Source organism: Equus quagga, chromosome 1, assembly GCF_021613505.1.
Source record: "Equus quagga isolate Etosha38 chromosome 1, UCLA_HA_Equagga_1.0, whole genome shotgun sequence".
NCBI classification, from domain to species: Eukaryota; Metazoa; Chordata; class Mammalia; order Perissodactyla; family Equidae; genus Equus; species Equus quagga.
This window is the reverse complement of record NC_060267.1, coordinates 40361589-40380473: the sequence shown is the minus strand read 5'-3', so window position 1 is coordinate 40380473 and position 18885 is coordinate 40361589. Positions and strand designations below refer to the sequence as shown.

Sequence of the window (18885 nt, the reverse complement as noted above, 5' to 3'; positions counted from 1 at the left end):
CTTGGGGAGTTTCCTCATTTTTTTTTCAGTCTTAATTCTCTCTCCTCCTCTATCTGAATCATTTCTATATTCCTATCCTCCAAACTGCTAGTCCTTTCCTCCATATTATCAGCTCTACTGTTCAGAGAGTCCAGATTTTTCTTAATCTCCTCAATTGTGTTTTTCATTTCCAACTTTTCCAATTGGTTCTTCTTTATAGTATCAAGCTCTTTTGTGATGTAGCTCCTGAAGTTGGTGAATTGTCTATCTACTTTCTCTTTTAAATCACTGAGGTTTTTAATGATAGCTATTTTGAATTCTTTGTCATTTAGTTTATAAATTTCTGTGTCTTCGGGATTGTTTTCTGGGTATTTGTCATTTTCGTTCTGTTCTGAAGATTTAATATATTTTTTTATACTGCTTGTTAGTGTGGATTTGTATCTCCACAAAGAGATAGCGTTTCGTTACTGCTTCCACTTGCTGACACTGGGGAGGAAGGGGCAGCATCTGTGTAATCTGCACTGACAAGGATCCCTGTCAGCTGTTCCTGACCAAGCCCAGGCCCCTCCTTGGGATTACAGTGGCCCTGTGGGGTCTCCTGTCAACTGTGGGAACAATTACACTGGGGCTTCAGGTTGCTGGTGCCTGCTCCCACAGACCCACCTAGACATGCTCCCTCCTTAGGAATTGCAGCAGTCACAGCAGCTGGGAGCTGCTTCACCCAGACTTGTAGCTCTGCCTCAGTCTCTTCCTGCTGGATCTCACTTGCCCACTCTGGGCCACAGCAGAGCTATGGGCATGTTATGCAGCCAGCAGTTCGCTTGCCTACCTGTGTCAATTCTGCTCTTAGGTCGCCCAGCCTTTGTGCTTGGTCACCTATCTCCACCTCCTCCCTGGGGCTAGTCCATCCACCTTCCAATGTATAGCAGCATGGCATTCTCAGGTGTCCTGAGGTGCTGTGTGAGTATCCTCTGTTGATCAATGAATGTCCATTTAGTTGTAGTTCGAAGGGAGAGAGACAAAGAAAACTGCTCACTCCCCTATGTTTCTTTGGGACTGTTTTTTTATAGCTCTCATCCAGGGGCTCAAGTAGATGGTATTCGTAGACATTACTGATGAAACTGAACAGGGAGTGTTCACAACTCTGATTTCTCTTGGCAGCTTCTGGATCTCCACATGCAGGGTCACACCCTTATTTTAAATCAAAAACTACAAATGATTAAGCTTAGTAAGAAAAAATGTTGAAAGTTGAGATAGGCCAAAAGCTAGGCCTCCTGCACAAGTTAGCCAGGTTGTGAATGCAAGGGAAAAGTTCTTGAAGGAAATCAAAAGTGCTACTCCAGTGAACACCTGAATAATAAGAAAGCGAAACAGCTTTATTGCTGATAAGGGGAAAGTTTAAGTGGTCTGGATGGAAGATCAAGCCAGCCACAACATTCCCTTAAGCCGAAACCTAATCCGGAGCAAGGCCCTAACTCTCATCAATTCTATGAGGGCTGAGAGAGGTGAGGAAGCTGCAGAAGAGAATTTTGAGGCTAGCAGAGGTTGGTTCCTGAGATTTAAGGAAAGAAACCACTTTCATAACACAAAAGTACCAAGTGAAGCAGCAAGTGATGATGTCAAAACTGCAGCAAGTTATCCAGAAGATCATGCTAAGATAATTAAGAAGGTGGCTACACTGAACAACAGACTTTCAGTGTAGACAAAGTAGCCTTATAATGGAAAAAGATGCTATCTAGAACTTTCATAGCTAGAGAGAAATCAATGTCTGGCTTCAAAGTGTCAAAGGATGGGCTGACTCTCTTGTTAGGGGCTTATGCAGCTGGTGACTTCACGTTGAAGCGAATGCTCATTTACCATTCCAAAACTCCTAGGGTCATTAAGAATTATGTTAAATCTACTCTGCCTGTGCTCTATAAATGGAATAATAAGGTCTGGATGACAGCAAATCTGTTTACAACATGGTTTACTGAGTATTTTAAGCCCACTGTTGAGAACTACTGCTCAGAAAAAAAGATTCTTTTCAAAATAATACTGCTCATTGACTATGTGCCTGGTCACTCAAGAGCTCTGATGGAGATGTACTGTAAGATTAATGCTGTTTTCATGCCTGCTAACACAATATCCATTCTGCAGCCCATGGATCAAAGAGTAATTTCGACTTTCAAGTCTTATTATTTAAGGCATACATATTGTAAGGCTATAGCTGCCATAGATAGTAATTCCACTGTTGGATCTGAGCAAAGTCAATTGAAAACCTTCTGGAAAGGATTTACCATTCTAGATGCCAATAAGACACCGTTTACCATTCTAGATGTTGTTATTCAAGGGAAGAGGAAAATATCAACATTAACAGGAGTTTGGAAGAAGTTGATTCCAGCTCTCATGGATGACTCTGAGGGGTTCAAGACTTCAGTGGAGAAGTAACTGTAGATGGGGTAGAAATAGCAAGGGAACTAGAATTAGAAGTGGAGCCTGAAGATGTGACTGAACTGCTGCAATCTCTTGATAAAACTTTAACAGATGAGGAGTTGCTTCTTATGGATGAGCAAAGAAAGTGGTTGCTTGAGACAGAAATTTACACCTAGTGAACATGCTGTGAAAACTGTTGAAATGACAACAAAGGATTTATTACATAAACTTAGTTGCAAAAGCAGTGACAGGATTTGAGAGGATTGACTCCAATTTTGAAAGAAGTTCTACTGTGGTTAATGTGTTCTATCAAACAGCATTGTATGCTACACAGAAATTGTTTGTGATAGGAAGACCCAGTTGATGCAGCAAACTTCATTGTTGTCTTATTCAAGAAATTGCCGCAGCCACCCTAACCTTCAGCAGCCACCACCCTGATCAGACAGCAGTCGTCAACACTGAGGCAAGACCCTCCACCAGTAAAAAGATTACAACTCACTGAAGGCTCAGATGATGGTTAGCATTTTTTAGCAATAAAATACTTTTATTAAGGTACATGCATTGTTTTTCTAGACATAATGCTACTGCACACTTAATAGACTATAGTGTAGTGTAAACATAACTTTCATATGCACAGGGAAACCAAAAAATTCATGTGACTTGCTTTATTGTGATACCTGCTTTATAGCAGTGGTCTGGAACTGAACCTGCAGTATCTCCAAGGTATACTTGTATGTGTATATGTATCCTGTATGTGTGTGTGTGTGTGTGTGTGTGTGTGTGTGTGTGTGTAATATATATAGGCATATATAGGTTGAGCTGAGAAAGGTCAGGTTTATGTCTAGATAAAATGCAAGCATCTGTGTGTGTGCGTGTGTGTGTCTGCATGATATGTACGCTTGGCTTAGCAAATGGAGAGAGATGAGAATTTCAGATTATCCTTCCAGCTCAGAGTCTTCTCAGGGACCAGGTTAGCTGCCGTAGCTATATAGACTTTCCCTCCACCTTACTGAAAATACAGATGGCTTAGTCTTGATTAGACTTCTGACATGTCTTATGTTGGCACAATCTTTGTCTTCCATGACATTTATATATATTTTAAAAACTGGTAAATTTGCAATGCCTACAATTCATTATCTGAAATAAAGATCATTTTTCTTCAACCTCATCATTTATTCCTTTCACCCTTTTCTCATCTCTCCTTGGCAGATATTCAGTAATGTAGCCAGGAAGTTTTTGGATCAAGAACAGATATTTTCAGAAAGGTTCTTTTTACTCTTTGTTCTTTTGTAAAATAAACATTTTTGTTCCCATTCTGAACACTGGGGCTATTTGGATGATATCTGCATCCTTCTAGATTCAGAAAATTGTAGCAGATGGCAGCAGCTGCCTTTTCTCTGATAGTTGCCGAAATTTTGCCTGTACTTTCTCTTTGAAGCCAGAAGAAATAACCCTCAATAAAAACTGATCTCTTGAAAGTTGAACTGGATAGAAAGTTATAAACAATTGTAGTGTACACTAAGTTGTCATTACTAGTACATGTTAAATACCCCTGTCTGAATTTGGCTGAACTTACCAACAAAGAAGAGAAGAGTGCTTTCGTGTGGTCTGCTATACTTCTAGTCCCTGATTTTCTAGTCAATTTAGGAAGCAGCTTCCAGTTTGCATATTGTATTGATTTTATATTGCTACTGTAACAAATGATCACAAATTTAGTGACAAAACAACACAAATTTATCATGCGATTCTGTAGGTCAAAAATAAAATGTGGGTTTCATTGTGTTAAAATCAAGGTATTGTAAGAGCTGTATTCCTTTCTGGAAGCCCTAGGGGAAAATCTGTTTCCTTGCACTTTGCAGCCTCTAAAAGCTGCTCAAATTCTTTACCTCATGGCCTATTCTTCCATATTCAAAGCCCGCAAAAGTGGGTTGAATGCTTCTCAAATCACATCACTCTGACTTTCTATTCTGGCCCCTCATACACTTCCAAGGATCCTTGTGAGTACAGTGAGCTCATTCAGATAATCTCTTTATATCAAGGTAAACTGACTAGGAAACTTATTTCTTTCTGCAATCGTAATTGTCTTTTGGCATGTAACCTAACAAATTCACAGGTTCTAGGGATTAAGACATGGGAGTATTTGGAGGGCTATTATTCTGCCTACCACACATATTTCCTATAGTCCTGCACTGATGTTTAAATCAGGACCCAATAACCATGCCCTCTCAATTATGTCATAATTGCTGCTAATCTGTATGTACAGCTCTGCCTCAAAGTCAAGGTATATTACTTTTAATTATTTTATGCATTACTTCACAATACAGAGTGTAGATGGTTACCAGCTGGCACTAAACAACATTTCTGTTTGCTTATAAACTAAGAAATAGTCTAGCTTCTAGATTGTGATGCTAAACAGGAGATTCAAAATTATTAGATATTCCTTAAAATCACCAAATTTAATATTGAAAAAATGGATCTGGAAAAGGTTTTGTTTTTATTACATTTTCAATATGAATAAGTATTTCTCATTCTCCTTTATCTCATGATAATGAGATTTTCAGGCAGGCCTCTAAACCATTTCAAGTTTTAGTGCTGTGAGAAATGCTTTAAAAAATGTTGTTATTAATAAAAATTTAAATGTTTTCAACTCTTTTCAGTAGAGATAGTTTGATTTGAGTTAATGCTATGTTGCAATGCTTAAATTCAAGCATATTAGCATAGCACGAGACCAATGCACCTCTCTTTAATCTCTATTTAAAACAAATTTGTGAACACAAACTCTGAGATCTGCCTAAGTTGCTTCACCTTTCAGTGCCTCAGTTTCCTCATTTGTTAAATGGTAATAGTAATGCAACAGGTTGAGATGAGGAAAAAATATGTTAACACATGTAAACATGTACATGTATATGGAGCATAGCACATGGCAGGTGCTCAAAAAATGTTAGGTATCATTATCATCATTATTAACAACAACAAGGTGGGACAGCCTAAAAGAATCTTTAATTTCAACATCAGATCACTGATGCCTTATTTAAAGACCTCTTTAATGGCTCTACAAAATTAAAAATCATTTTTAAAAACTCAAATCAGTTCTTTTGAAACCACCAAAAATTGTGAAAATCACTTTTATATAGCCATGTTTACCATATTTAAGCTAAGACAGACCAGGTTAGGCTAAGGAAGACTGGAACAGGATATTAATTGGCTGTCAGAGTTAAAGTCACCCCTGGTGACAAATTCTGAGTTCCATGACAGAGACAGATGAAGGAATATAATTTACTTCAATGAAACGTAGCTTTCACTACCCATGTGCAGATGAAAAAATGGTAATTCCTAAAAAAGGGATTCTGGCTAGATAATGTATCTATGTGACCCATAAATTAGAATAGTTTGGAATAACATTTCATAGATTAATTTTCTGGGTAACACTTCATTCTATACACTTTTTACTAATATCTCTTGAAAATCTTTCCCAAATTTATCAGTTCAGTTTCTTGAGTGAAGAATAACAAATCTAATTCATTTATTCCTTAGGTGATTATAAACTTTAAGTAAGTGTTTAGTGCCAATATAATAAAAATTAATTGCCATTGCAAAACATATTGATAGAGAATCGTATTCGATAGTTAATCAGTATCATAATTATCCTTTAAACATTTTTTTTGTATTTAACAGACACATATAATTGTTAAGGGAATTAATGAATCCATAAAAGTGACACAAATATTTTTCAATTTCATTTTCTTAGAACTCAATTATAATTTTTAAAAATTTATTAAACCATTTGTTCAACAAATACAAATGAGCAACTACTCTGAGTGAAGTAAAGTACTAGGTACTGAGTTGTAAGTGAGAAAAGACTAACATGGACTAAAGATCTAATGGGAAAGAGAAATCTTACGTATGTTACATCTATAACTGTTATCCTGAGGCAATAGGAAACCACTGAAAAGCTATGTCTAGGAAAGATACTTGGTTAGTCTCTTAAATATATCATTAGAATGTAAAAAATGGATTATGGGACACAAAAATGGATTGCAGAAAATGTAGAAGCAGTTCCAGAGACAATGCAACATTCCAGGTGAGAAGACAAAAGCTATAGACTAGGATTGTGGCAGTGGTAGATAGAAGAAAGAAAGATTTTCTGCAGGAACTGGTGGCTTAATAGATACAGAAGAATAAAGATGAGGGAAGATTCAAAGACAGAACCCTGGGTTTTGGTCTGAGCAACTGAGTGGATGGTTGGGTCTTTTTCTATCACAGAGAACACTGGCATAGCAGCAGGTTCTCGGATGAATTATGATTTAAGTTTTTGGCTTTCTCTTGGAGGTTAAAAAAAATTCCAAGTGGAGATATTGAGTAGGTAATAATAAGAATTGTCTAGGTTGGAGTCATTGACATATAGATTGTAACTTAAGCCATAGGAAGTATGAAATAACTTACAAGGAGAGAACAATTGAGAAGAAAAGAAGCTTTGACAAGGGTGAGGTGGACAATGGGTAATAGGCAAAAGAGTCTTTGCGAAAGAGAAAACAAAGAACTCAGCGAGTACAGTCAGAGAGAGCCAATGTAGGAATGCAAGAAACTGTAAAATAAGATGTATGATGAATGAAATCAAATGTTGCAGAGATATATAAAAACAGGGACTGATAAATGTCAGTTAAATTTACTGACATGAAGCTCATTGAAGAAGTTAATGAAAGCCATTTCGGAGAAGTGATAAAAGAAGTTTGCAATTGTTTAAAGAGTTTGGGGGAGGAGAAGAGAGGGTCTAGCCAACCTACAAGATGATTGGTTACTGAGGGGAGAAAAAAGTTAAGACGATCCCTAGGGACAGAGTAATTGCTGATCAATAAGAGACTGTTTAATAAGAAAGAGACTTTAGCATGCTCACAGATGATTGGACACAGGGAGATAATAGACAAGTGAGTCTTCAGTAGGAAAAGGAGTCCAAACGGGAATATTGACTTTGGATTGATTCATGAAACTCCTGTCATAATTTATTTTTCTGTCAGGAATTTCATGAATCTATCTGAAGTCAATACCGCCCCACAGACTTAATGTTGTGAACCCAGATAGAGTTTTCTATTACTCATGAAGTATTTCATTTGCTAGGGAGAAAATTCAAAACAATTGTTAATATTTATTCATCATCTTTTTTTCTTGCAAGCTCTTTTATTGCCAATTAATCAAATATTTTTTGTTTCCTTTTATGCTTTTTCTAGGAAAATTCCTAGATCTCTTTTATAAGATCATCAAGGAGATCTTTGGAGCAGAGTCAACCCTCTCAATTACGTAAACTAAAGAATGGCATATTGTTGGAAAACAGATCTAAATCCCAGCGAATCACAGGAAGAGCAGCATGAGCACCAAGAATTTCGCTCTGTAACTCGACCCCTTTTTCCTGGCCAAGTCAGTCTGGGTTTTGATCAGCTAGTACATGAGATCAGTAATAACATTCCACTCCATCAGAGTGAATTTGAAGAAGATACCCCTTTTGTGCCCAATGTGCCAAACTGGGACTCCAACAGGCATTCATCAGATCAAACATATCAAATATCCTTGAATGAATTTACTTCTAAAAGCTCAGAACTCTCCTGTCACCAAGTTACGAAAACGCCAGCAATTGGTTTTAGACATTCTGTGCTACCAAATCCTCAAAACATGAATAACGAAAGCCCTTGGGGAAACCCCATAGCAGAATACCATGGTGCTGGTGATTACGGATTCAATATTTTAGTTCCATCATCCACTAGTTTGGATAAAATCAATTCACAGAGAGAACTGGAAAATGAAAATTGTAACTACCATGTAGGTTTTGAAAGTAGCATTCCTCCTATATATCCATCCATCCCAACTGACTCCACGCCAAAAGAAGAGACTAAAAGCAGTAGAAATATGAACGTTGTGGACCCTTCTCTGATGCTTTTTAAAGGTTCTTTTCTTCCAAGCACGTGGGAAAGTACATGGTCAGAGAACATAGAGGTATGTGTCATATATGTCTACCTAAAAATATGAATCTGAAAGAATTGTTCAATAATGTGCTGGATTAACTTGCTAGTGAGGGTAACTAATTTTAAATAGAGAAATGTATTGATATTACTTTTGAAAAAATCATTTATTATTCACAAATTCTGTGTTCCTGAATTAATGATTTTTTCTGAAGGGAAATAAAATCCGCATAACATCATTTTTAAAGCTCCATTTTCATGCAAACTAAATAAAACAGTTATAGTATTTACATTTTATTAGATAAAAATATCATAGTTGTAGGTTGAGATGATAGCATTTTCTATTCTTATTGTGTCATTATGTACACATAGAAACACACATGTATCTCATTACATTTATATTGAGTCACTCCATCATGAATTAAAACTTTATACCATTATAGGTAGGAAAAATGTCCCTTTACTCAAGGATCCTAAATTATACTGTTGGCAGGCATCTTCTGTTGGGATCATTCCAACAGTAGGAAATTAAGTAATCATTGTGCAATTCATCCTAAAGTTTCATTAGTAGTATTTCAATCACTATAGTAATCATAGAGTTTCTTGGATAATATTTGAACATTTCTGTCCTTGTACTGAGTCTAGACACAAGTGAAATCAGAAGTAATAGTTAAAAAGAAGAAACATTATTGCAGCTGTAATTTACAGGTGAAGAAAATGATTCTTCATTTATTCGACAACTATTTACCATAGATTTCACTGGAGAAGAAACAACTAATTCTGTCTGAGGCACTTGCAGAGGCAGTAGCACCTCAACTGATCTGAATTAAAAGCCAATGAGTCTTCGAACATCTACTTCTGATCATGACAATGGTAACGAGTACTAAACTTTCCCTTACCACAGAAAACGACTGTGACGTTAAACAGGATGTATGAAGCAAACAATTTCAGGCATTGAACAACAGGCAGCACAGGACATCCATCCTTGAAAGAAGCGAAAGACTAAAGCGTAGTATGATTATCCTGGTTTCTGCCTGAGGGCACTCTGTTGCTGCTCCACAGGCTAGGGGAGCCCAATTTCAGCAGCAGTATCACCAAGCTGAGGAGGCAGGGCCTGTAACTCCAGACTGCAGAGGAAGCTGTAACTTGCAGGGCAGAGGGCTGGAGAAGGAGCTCTGTGTAGGTGGGAGTCAGAACTCTACATTAGATTTCCTGCAGATTTTTGGCCAGGTGATTGTGTTGGCCACACCCAGGAAGGAGTGATGCAGTGCAGAATTTCTGACCCAGCTAGAGAAGACACTGAGTGGAGCACTTTGGGCCTTCGATTGAGATTACACAAAGCTGTCTCTTAAGAGTAAAAGTAATGCTCTAAAGTAAGTGCTGCACCTACCAAAATAGACATGGCCTAATAAAATAAAATAAAATCAAGGCTGGTAAGACCAAAAGAAGCTTAACTGCTTGCCAGAGAAAAATTGTACACTTTGGAAAAAGGCAGCACAATTTGTAATGTGTCATCTACAGTATCCAACATATGATCACAAATGCATAGATGTGTTAAGAAGCAGGGAATTTTGACCCACAATCAAGAAAATAACCCAGTCATGGGCCGCCTGGGGGCACAGTGGTTAAGTTCGCACATTCCGCTGCGGCAGCTTGGGGTTCCTCCCTTTGGATCCCGGGTGCGGACCTATGTTTGACTTGGCAAAGTCATGCTCTGGCAGGTGTCCCACATGCAGAGTAGAGGATGATGGGCACGGATGTTAGCTCAGGGCCAGTCTTCCTCAGCAAAAAGAGGAGGACTGGAACAGATGTTAGCTCACGGCTAATCTTCCTCAAAAAAAAAAAAAAAAGGAAAAGAAAAGAAAAAAAGAGAAAACAACCCAGTCAATAGAAAGAGTTCTGCGATAGTCTGGATGTTGGAATTAACAGATAGGTACTTTAAGGTACTTATTAAGAGGATGATCAAGTAAATAAAGTAAAAGATGAACATAATGAACAGACAGATGAGGAATCTCAGGAGGAAATTTGCAAACTATGAAAAAACAAAGACTAATGGAAATTTTGGTATTAAAACTACAATATGTGCAATGAAAAAGTTATTGGATGCTTAAAAACAGATAGATGACGGGAGGAAATAGTAAACTTGAAAGAAAAACAACAGAAATTATCTAAACTGAAAAAGAGAGAGTAAAAAGATCATATAAAAATAAGGAGGGACTCAGAAACTTATGAGACAAGGAGCCTAATATATGGACAATTTTGGAATGCTTACAGGAGAGAAGAAATTAATTTGAAGAAATGATCTGAAAATTTCTCAAATTTGGTAGAAAATATCAAATTACAGATCTAAGAAATTCAACAAAATCTCAAAGAGAATAAATACAAAGACAATCACTTGTAGACATATTATAGTCAAACATCTGAAAGCCAAAGATAAAGAAAATATCAAAAAAGGCAGCAGAGAGAGAAAAGAGATTTTATTCAGCAAAACAACCGTCTGAATTAAAGCAAATTTCTCCTCCAAAACAATAGAAGCCAGATGACAATAGAATGACATTTTAAAGTTCTATAAAAAAAAGAACCCATACTTCTATATCCTTTTAGTATATGCTTCAAAACTTGAAATAAAGATATTAGCATATAAACAAATGTTGAGAGAAATTTATCAGCAAATAAGCACGCAAAAAATACCAAGGTAAGTACTTTGGATGCAAGGAAAATGACAGCAGAAAGAATCTAGAAACAAAGAAGAGTGGTACAAATGGTAAATATGTTGGTAAATATAAAAAACTATTTTTATCTTAATTTTCTGAAATACAGCTTTTGTTTAAAGCAAAAAGACAGTATTTTACTGTGAGAGTTATTGTATATAGAGATAAAAATATATGACAACAATAGCATAAAGAATGGAAGGGGTAAACATTATTTGCTATTGTAAATTCTTGTATTTTAAATGCTGTAGTAGAGTATTAACTCCAAATAAACTGTGATATATTAAGGATGCATATTGTAATTCCTAAGCTACCACAACCGCTAAAAAAATAAAACAAAGAAGAAAAACTGAAAATCCAACAGAGGAATTAAATGAAAAGGGAAAACATCAAACAAACTAAAAAAGGTAGGGAAAGAGAAAAACAAGAAGAAAATAAAACAGAAGAAACAAGTATGAATATGGTAGTCTTAAATCCAGTAATGTCCATAAATATATTAATATAAATAGACTAAACATTTCAAATTAAGGGGAGAAATTGAAGAAGTAGATAGAAAAGAAAGACTTAACTACTATTTACAAGAGGAAACTTAAGAAACAAAGGCACAGATAAGTTGAAAGTCAGAAAAATAAAAGATTTTAACATTCAATCAGCAAACGAAAGCTGATGTGGTTATTAATATCAGAAAAAGTACAGTTCAAGGTAGAGTATTATTAGAGAAAGAAAAGAATCATTTCATAACAATCAAGGATCAATCAGGACAACATAATAAATTTAAACATGTATGTATCTAATAACAGCTTCGAAATACATAAAACAAAATGATTTCTTTTAAAGTTAACCTGACACCCACCCTCTGACTGAGCCATTTGCAGATTTATTCACAAGAAATGAAACACATGTCCATATAAATACTTGTATATGAAAATTAATAGTTTTCTTTACAATATCCAAAATCTAAACAACCCAAACGTCCCTCAACAAGTAGATGGATAAACAAATTGTGGAATATTCATGCAATAGAATACTACTAATCATCAATGAAAAGTGATGAACTATTTATATGTGTGACACATTGATAAATTTAAAAGTACATATCATTCAAGCGAAAGAAGCCAGAAACAAAACAGCACATGTGCAAGCATACCTCAGAGATATTGGGGTTTGGTTTCAGACCACCGCAATAAAGCATAAATTACGATAAGTTGAGTCACATGAATTTTTTGGTTTCCCACTGCATATAAAAGTTTTACTTACATTACACTGTAATCTGTTAAGTGTGCAATAGCATGATGTCTAAAACAACAATGTATGTAGCTTAAATAAAAAATATTTGATTGCTAAAAAATGCTCAGCATCATCTGAGCCTTAAGAGAGTTGTAGTAATTTTGCCGGTGGAGGGTCTTTTAAAAATGCGATTATCTGTGAAGCACAATGACGAAGTGCAGTAAAAGTGAGGTAAGCCTGTACACCCAATCTACAGTGATAGCAATCTAAATAACAGTAGTTACCCAATAGGTGAACAGACTGACAGAAGGAGATGTAGGGAAACTTTCTAAAGTAATGAAAATGTTCTATATTTTGATTGGGGTCTTGAAATCACAGTTGTATATGTTCCTCAAAACTTAAATTATATGTTTAAGATTTATGCATTTTTCTATATGCATTACCTCATTAAAAATTCAAAGATTGTAAAATTGTATTAATCTTTTCTCCACGTGAAATTAATTTATCAGTTTTTATTTTAAGCTGATAGGTTGTTCCATTCAGCTCGTTGAAGTACCTCAAGGCAGTAATAGGAGTCTGGCCTCCTTTTGCGACAAAGTAAAAAAGTGAGTAGTGCTGTTTCATTAAGTTTTGAACTTTCCATACCTTTATCAATTTGTTTACTTTAAAATCACTGAGCTGATTAATTTTGCATATAAAATGTTAAAGTTCTGTAATTTTTTAGCACAGTGAAAAGTATAAATTTATGACAAATTACTTCTAGTATTGTTTTTGTTGTTTATAGTCAAATACACTTCTTTCTCTTGAAAATTTGGTTGAAGTTGAATGTTTCATAATTTCAGGCCTTCCCTTGCTGTTTGTTGATAGTTTACTTTGCAGTGAATTAATTTCTCATTTAATGATGTCAGTTACTCACGCCACCACCACCCCCCCCGCCCGCCCCCACTCTGTCTCAAATTAGCATAGCTTTATCCTTCCTCCCTGGAATCTACTAGAATGATGAGAGTGCCTTCCTCTTAATAACTCAATCTTACCCTCAATGGGCTGCCAGAATGTTAAACAAATGTATGGGTGTTTGTCCAGTGAAAAGCAAATTTGATCACTAGGGGATATTACAGAAAACATCACTGATCGCCTTTTTGCTAATTTAAAAATGAACTTATAAAGGTAGCTGTCTTTTTTTTTAAGACCAGTTTCTCATTAGCAATTAAAATTTACATGATGCCATCTCGTCTACTGTTCAGGTTCCCAAATGTTTTGAAAGATTAATGTATTTACATTTTAGTTCTCTTTGTTTTTATCCATTTATAGCTATTTTAAATATAATAAATGTACATATAAATATGTCTTGGCTTATTTATCAGTTATATCAGTTTCCTACTAAATGATCATTTGGGATTAAAGATTTGAGTCATTTATTTAATGATTAATTTAAAAGCTATTTGAATGCCTAATAACTAGTCCACACATCAAAGATATTCAAACTTCGAACTAGCAAGCAAACAAAAAAGCCAAGTCTCTACCCTAAAAACCTTGTCACCATATTGGAAGAAGTGAAAGGCACACATACAGATACACAAAACAAAGCATCTCCAATCCATGAAAATATTCAATCTTTAATTAATTTCATGCTCTAGTTCACAAAATAGAATTTAAAGTGGCACTTTGGATTCCTAAATTAGGATCTTTAAAGATATCAATATTGATTCTTTCAGGAATAAACTACTCACTGTAACAAACTGACAATCATTGCCAGGAACTTGACACTTTAAATCTAAGATCTAATTTCTACCCTCTACGCATGAGAAACACCTCTCTTAATATCACAAGATGTAACTTGACATATCTCCATTGGCAAAACACTTACTATAAGCCCCTCCTATCACTTCTTTTTTTTAAAAAAAAACCCCATAATTTAATATTCTTAGATGAAATCTTCTTGTGGATGCAATAGTGACATGAAAATATTTTATGTGATGATTTGTCCGTTGCTCACGGGGTATTTTCTAAGCTCTTAAATGAAATTTTCCCAGTGGTTTCTTTCAAAGTAACAATGAGAACTAAAACAGACAACCAAACAATAGTAAACTTTAGAGCAGTGAAGGGAAGATATACGTTATATTCACACACACTTTTCTTGGTTTTCAATAATTTTTTATTGACAAATACTCATCTATAAAATGATTGAATTTACATATGCATAATTATTTTGAACACACACTCTTCACTCAACAACAAATATTTTAGAGGATCTACTACATGCTAGGTACTGTCCAAGTCTCTTAATTCAAAAGAAGACTAAACTGAATTTTAAAGCCAAGTTTCATAAGAGGGTCTCCAAAATTTTTGAAAAGCCATAGTAGAAGGGATTTATATATTCAATTTCATCTGTTTTTTTCCTAATATTTAAATAAACATACCTAAATATCTTATTAGCATTATTCTTATACAACTTTTAAAGAGGCTCTCTAATTTGTTGAATTTGGTTTCTTGTCGTGACATACTTTTAAGCCACATCTTTCAAGAAATATATGATATTTTTGTAAAAAATACAATAAAATGCCTCAGCACATGAAAGAAGTTTTTGTCCTACAGTAGATGCTTAGCAAAGGTTTAGAAGAGAATGGTTCATGAATTTGCTTGTTTTTTTTTTTTTTCCTGTTTTTGGTGAGGAAGATTGTGCCTGAGCAAACATCTGTTGCCAGTCTTCCTCTTTTTTTTCCTCTGCAAAGCCCCAGTACATAGTTGTATATCCTAGTTGTAAGTCATTCTAGTTCTTCTATGTGGGATGCCGCCACAGCACAGCTTGATGAGTGGTATGTAAGTCCATGCCCAGGATCTGAACCAGTGAACCCCAGGCTGCCAAAGCGGAACATGCAAACTTAACCACTTGGACACAGCTGGCCCCAGAATTTGCATTTTAAATTTAATTCCTCAAAATGGTAAAAGCTTAAATCATGTATGCATTGAGTAGTATCCTATCATATGTTGAATGCTAAAACATAAAGCTCGTCAATCCGGAACTGGAGTGTAGACCTTTGTTGTAGGGTATAAAAAGGAAGAGTGCCCCATATCTTTATCCTGAGTAGTGGTTCTCAAACTGCAGTTCTGGAGCAGCAGCAGTAACTGCTTACTTGGGAAACTGTTAGGAAGGAAAATCTAGGGGATCCTCCACAATCTACTAAATTGGAAACTATGGGTATGGGACCCAGAAAACAAAGTGATTCTGATGCATGCCAGACTGGTTGGGTGAATATGCTCTTTTCCATTTGTCAGGCCCATCAAGGAAAGAGGTTTCCGTGGAATTTAAGGCATAGAAATTAAGCTACTTCAATGGGCCTCGTACTACTTTAATGCTGCACAAATAGCTAGAATGAATGTCAAGGATGTAATGTATATTGATACATTACACAGAATGCATGACATACATTCTATACATAGAACGTATAACTTTCCTTTTAGGAAGAGCACTACCAAGTTTAGATGTTTGCATAATTAACAAAAAGCAAGATTTCATTTTCATCATTAAAAGAGTTTTAAATATCTAGCTGCTAATACTTTTATGTGTATTCTATAAGTGGGCATAAAACATGGATCTACAGAAATTCAGCTATAATAATACATAATGATAATTATGATACATTACTCTGGTATACTGCTTCACACTCTACAGAAGTCTTTTACATCCTTTTTCTCCTTTAGTCCTCACAGTAAACCTTTGAAGTAGATATAAATATCCTCTTTTGTGCAAACAAAGAAACAGACCAAATAACTTGCCTTTGACCATAAAACTACTAAATGGAAGAGCCAGGATTCAAACTTGAGGCTTCTGGCTCCAAGGATAAACTATTTTGCAGTTCTCTGACTCATCTGAGCAAGAGGTAACTGTTTAGAATGTACAACTGACTTCTGAGTTTAACTATTTATGTAAAATCCAAAAATTTAAAGAATATGGCCAGCCAAAAATGGTATTTACCAATTTGACACAAAGAAGAGAATTTATTTACCAAAATCCTTGAATCAAGATGAATGACTTTCGCCTTGAGAAAGTTAGGCGTGGGCAAAAACCAAGGGGAGGTTCTCAGGCTTCAAAAGCAGTGTCAGTGAAGCAAGAAATCATTGTTCAGAGTGAATTTTCATGCTTTATCAATGACAACATATTCTTAATTGCTTCAAATGAGGTGCTCCTAGGGAAGCTTAAAGAACAGTTTTTTACAGTTGTTTTTGGTATAATTGTAATCTTCACCCATCTGGCCTAGCTAATAGCGCTGTACCATAAATTGACTGCTGATTGTTTTCATATTTTAAATCACCTACATCCAGACCCTGCATGAAGTTTCTTATAATCTTGCCTAAACATTTTTTTCACATGTATTTTTCAGAATAAGGGAAACATACCATGCAGCTGACATGAATTCCAATTCGGGGAAGATCTGGAGCACTACTACAGCATTTCCGTATCAGCTCTTATCTAATACGAAGTTTCACGTAAATATTTTTACTGATAACTCAACACAAGTACTTCATTTTATGCCATATGGTAAGCAACTTTGCAAATAAGTATAAAAATCTACATAAGGCTGGTATAGGCCAGGTAGCCTTGAGTCCACAGACTGAAATCATTAAAAGAAGCATTAATAGCTAATATTTTGCCTTCAAGTGAAGTAAAAGGAACACAGCTGGAAAACTTTCATTAACATTTGTTGAGCTATTGTTTTTAAGAACTCTCTTCACATAGCTCATCCCAGGGCACCTTATTTTCCTGTTGTGAAATTCTTAATAGCAACTACAAGTTTTAAGTATATTAAAAGCAAACTAAATTTTAAAAAAATTCTAGATAAAGACTATATATAGGTGAAAATGGCTGCTCCTATCCATTAGAAACAACTATTTCATTGAAATGCAAATAAATTGTGAGGTAAGAATAGGCATTGATACATGGTCTCTATTCCCACAGTAAGAACTGTAGAAGCCCTGGACAGCCCAACATAATTAGTAGATCAATTGAATCAGAATCTCTAGGCATGGATCCCAGGAATCTGCATTTTATCAAGCTCAGCAGATGATTCCTTAAATTTTGTAATCTCTTTAAAGTTAATATTTTATTTCACTGTTATAGACAACTGTTTTGCAAAACAACATTAGTTCTTTAAGCAACATTTAGTTGCTACTAAATGAGTTTCTACATATCAATTGTTGTTTCTTGACAAATAATGATCTGATAAATATTTTCTTTCATTGACTATTATTATTTTGTTTTTTCTTTCTTACTCTAGTCAAGGCTCTGAGTTAGTACAGATGACTGCAAACATAAAAATGTTATGTTGGCATATTTGTTAGTACCATCTCATTTGAAACTAACAGAAACCAACTCCTGTTGGCTTAAGCAGAAAAAAATTTTTAAAGAGTATAGGGATTTCTCACAGAATTTAAGAGTGGGAATTCAGCAAAGATTCAAGAATGCACTAAAAGCAAAGATAAACTATTCCAAAATTCCTGTATGCCTCTCACCTCAGCTCCTCTTTGTATAATTGCTTCTCATTTTTCTCTTGCTTTCTGTTGACTTATTTCCCTTGCTTTTCCAGAATACGTAGAAAGCCAAACTCTCAAACTTAAATGCTGTTGGCCAGCTACCTGCAGAAGGTTGTCCCTCTATTGAACCCAATTCAAAATTTCTAAAAGCAGTATTCTGATTGCACAGCCAAGATCAATAGTGCTGCACCTTGATCCAATCAGAATGACCCGGGGTCTGGGTCATGTTGGCTTCAGTGGCTGGAGAAGAGGGAATCATTGTGAACTAGGAAGACCACTTCTGTTCCTCCAATTTACAGTATTTAATTTTCAACTTATCTCTTTCTCTCTCTCTGATCCTTTGTTGAATTTGGCAAGCCAGAGGCCATTTTTTACTTTTATCAGGAGTTTCAGTAAGGTGATTAGGTCATTGTGTTTAGTGTTAGAGATGTGTAGTGGTAAAGAGGATGTCTGTGCCCTCAAAGATATTAAAAATGTTTATAAGAAGGAGGAGGAAAAGGCATGAAGGAGGAAGTAGAAGAGGAGAAAGGACACATTCGTGAAAACATATGGAGTAGCCTATGCCACTGTTGGGAGGACAACTTTTCCTCTTCCTATTTAAATTTGAAGAGGGCAAGGGGAGTTATGACCTAACAATAGACAGATTAACAGGACAAAAGACAACACTTATTTACATGCATGCAGGGGTTACTCAGTAATGAGTAGCCTTCTGAATACCCAGAGGTAAAAGTTTATATACCAACTTAATGTAAAAGTGTGGGGACGTGGAGCATTTAGAGCTTCAATAGGAAAGTATGGAGGGGTATATTGGTTCGGGGTTTATTTTTTTGGATTTTTTGCTAATGGCTAGGCAGTTTGTCTCCTTGCTGGAAGTTGCAGGAGACTCCCTCAGAAGGAAGTTAATGGCTACCATTATTTTAGGGATTCTCTGCTTTAGTCAGATAAGGGAAGTTCAGATAAGATTTCAAATGTTATCCCTTTAAAATAATCTTTATGCTGAAACCACGATCAATCGCTTCACCCCTTTATATTAGTGTTTTACTAATAATACAGACGTGTCCTAAAGAACGAAA

At 35.6% G+C, this 18885-nt stretch overlaps 1 protein-coding gene across 10 annotated transcripts in view; it reads left to right on the top strand.

The window, feature by feature from the left end:
• PIK3C2G (phosphatidylinositol-4-phosphate 3-kinase catalytic subunit type 2 gamma) overlaps window positions 1-18885 on the top strand; it is a 363044-nt gene that overhangs the window by 27978 nt on the left and 316181 nt on the right. For 9 of the 10 annotated variants that reach the window (XM_046638270.1, XM_046638261.1, XM_046638263.1 and 6 more), the window contains 3 exons: window positions 7617-8376; window positions 12803-12885; window positions 16663-16820. In XM_046638270.1, coding sequence (XP_046494226.1) covers window positions 7699-8376; window positions 12803-12885; window positions 16663-16820 — 919 coding nt within the window. In that variant the 5' untranslated portion in view covers window positions 7617-7698. Of the gene's footprint in view, window positions 1-6359; window positions 6473-7616; window positions 8377-12802; window positions 12886-16662; window positions 16821-18885 lie in introns of those variants that run through there. The other variant, XM_046638274.1, reaches the window with a different exon arrangement.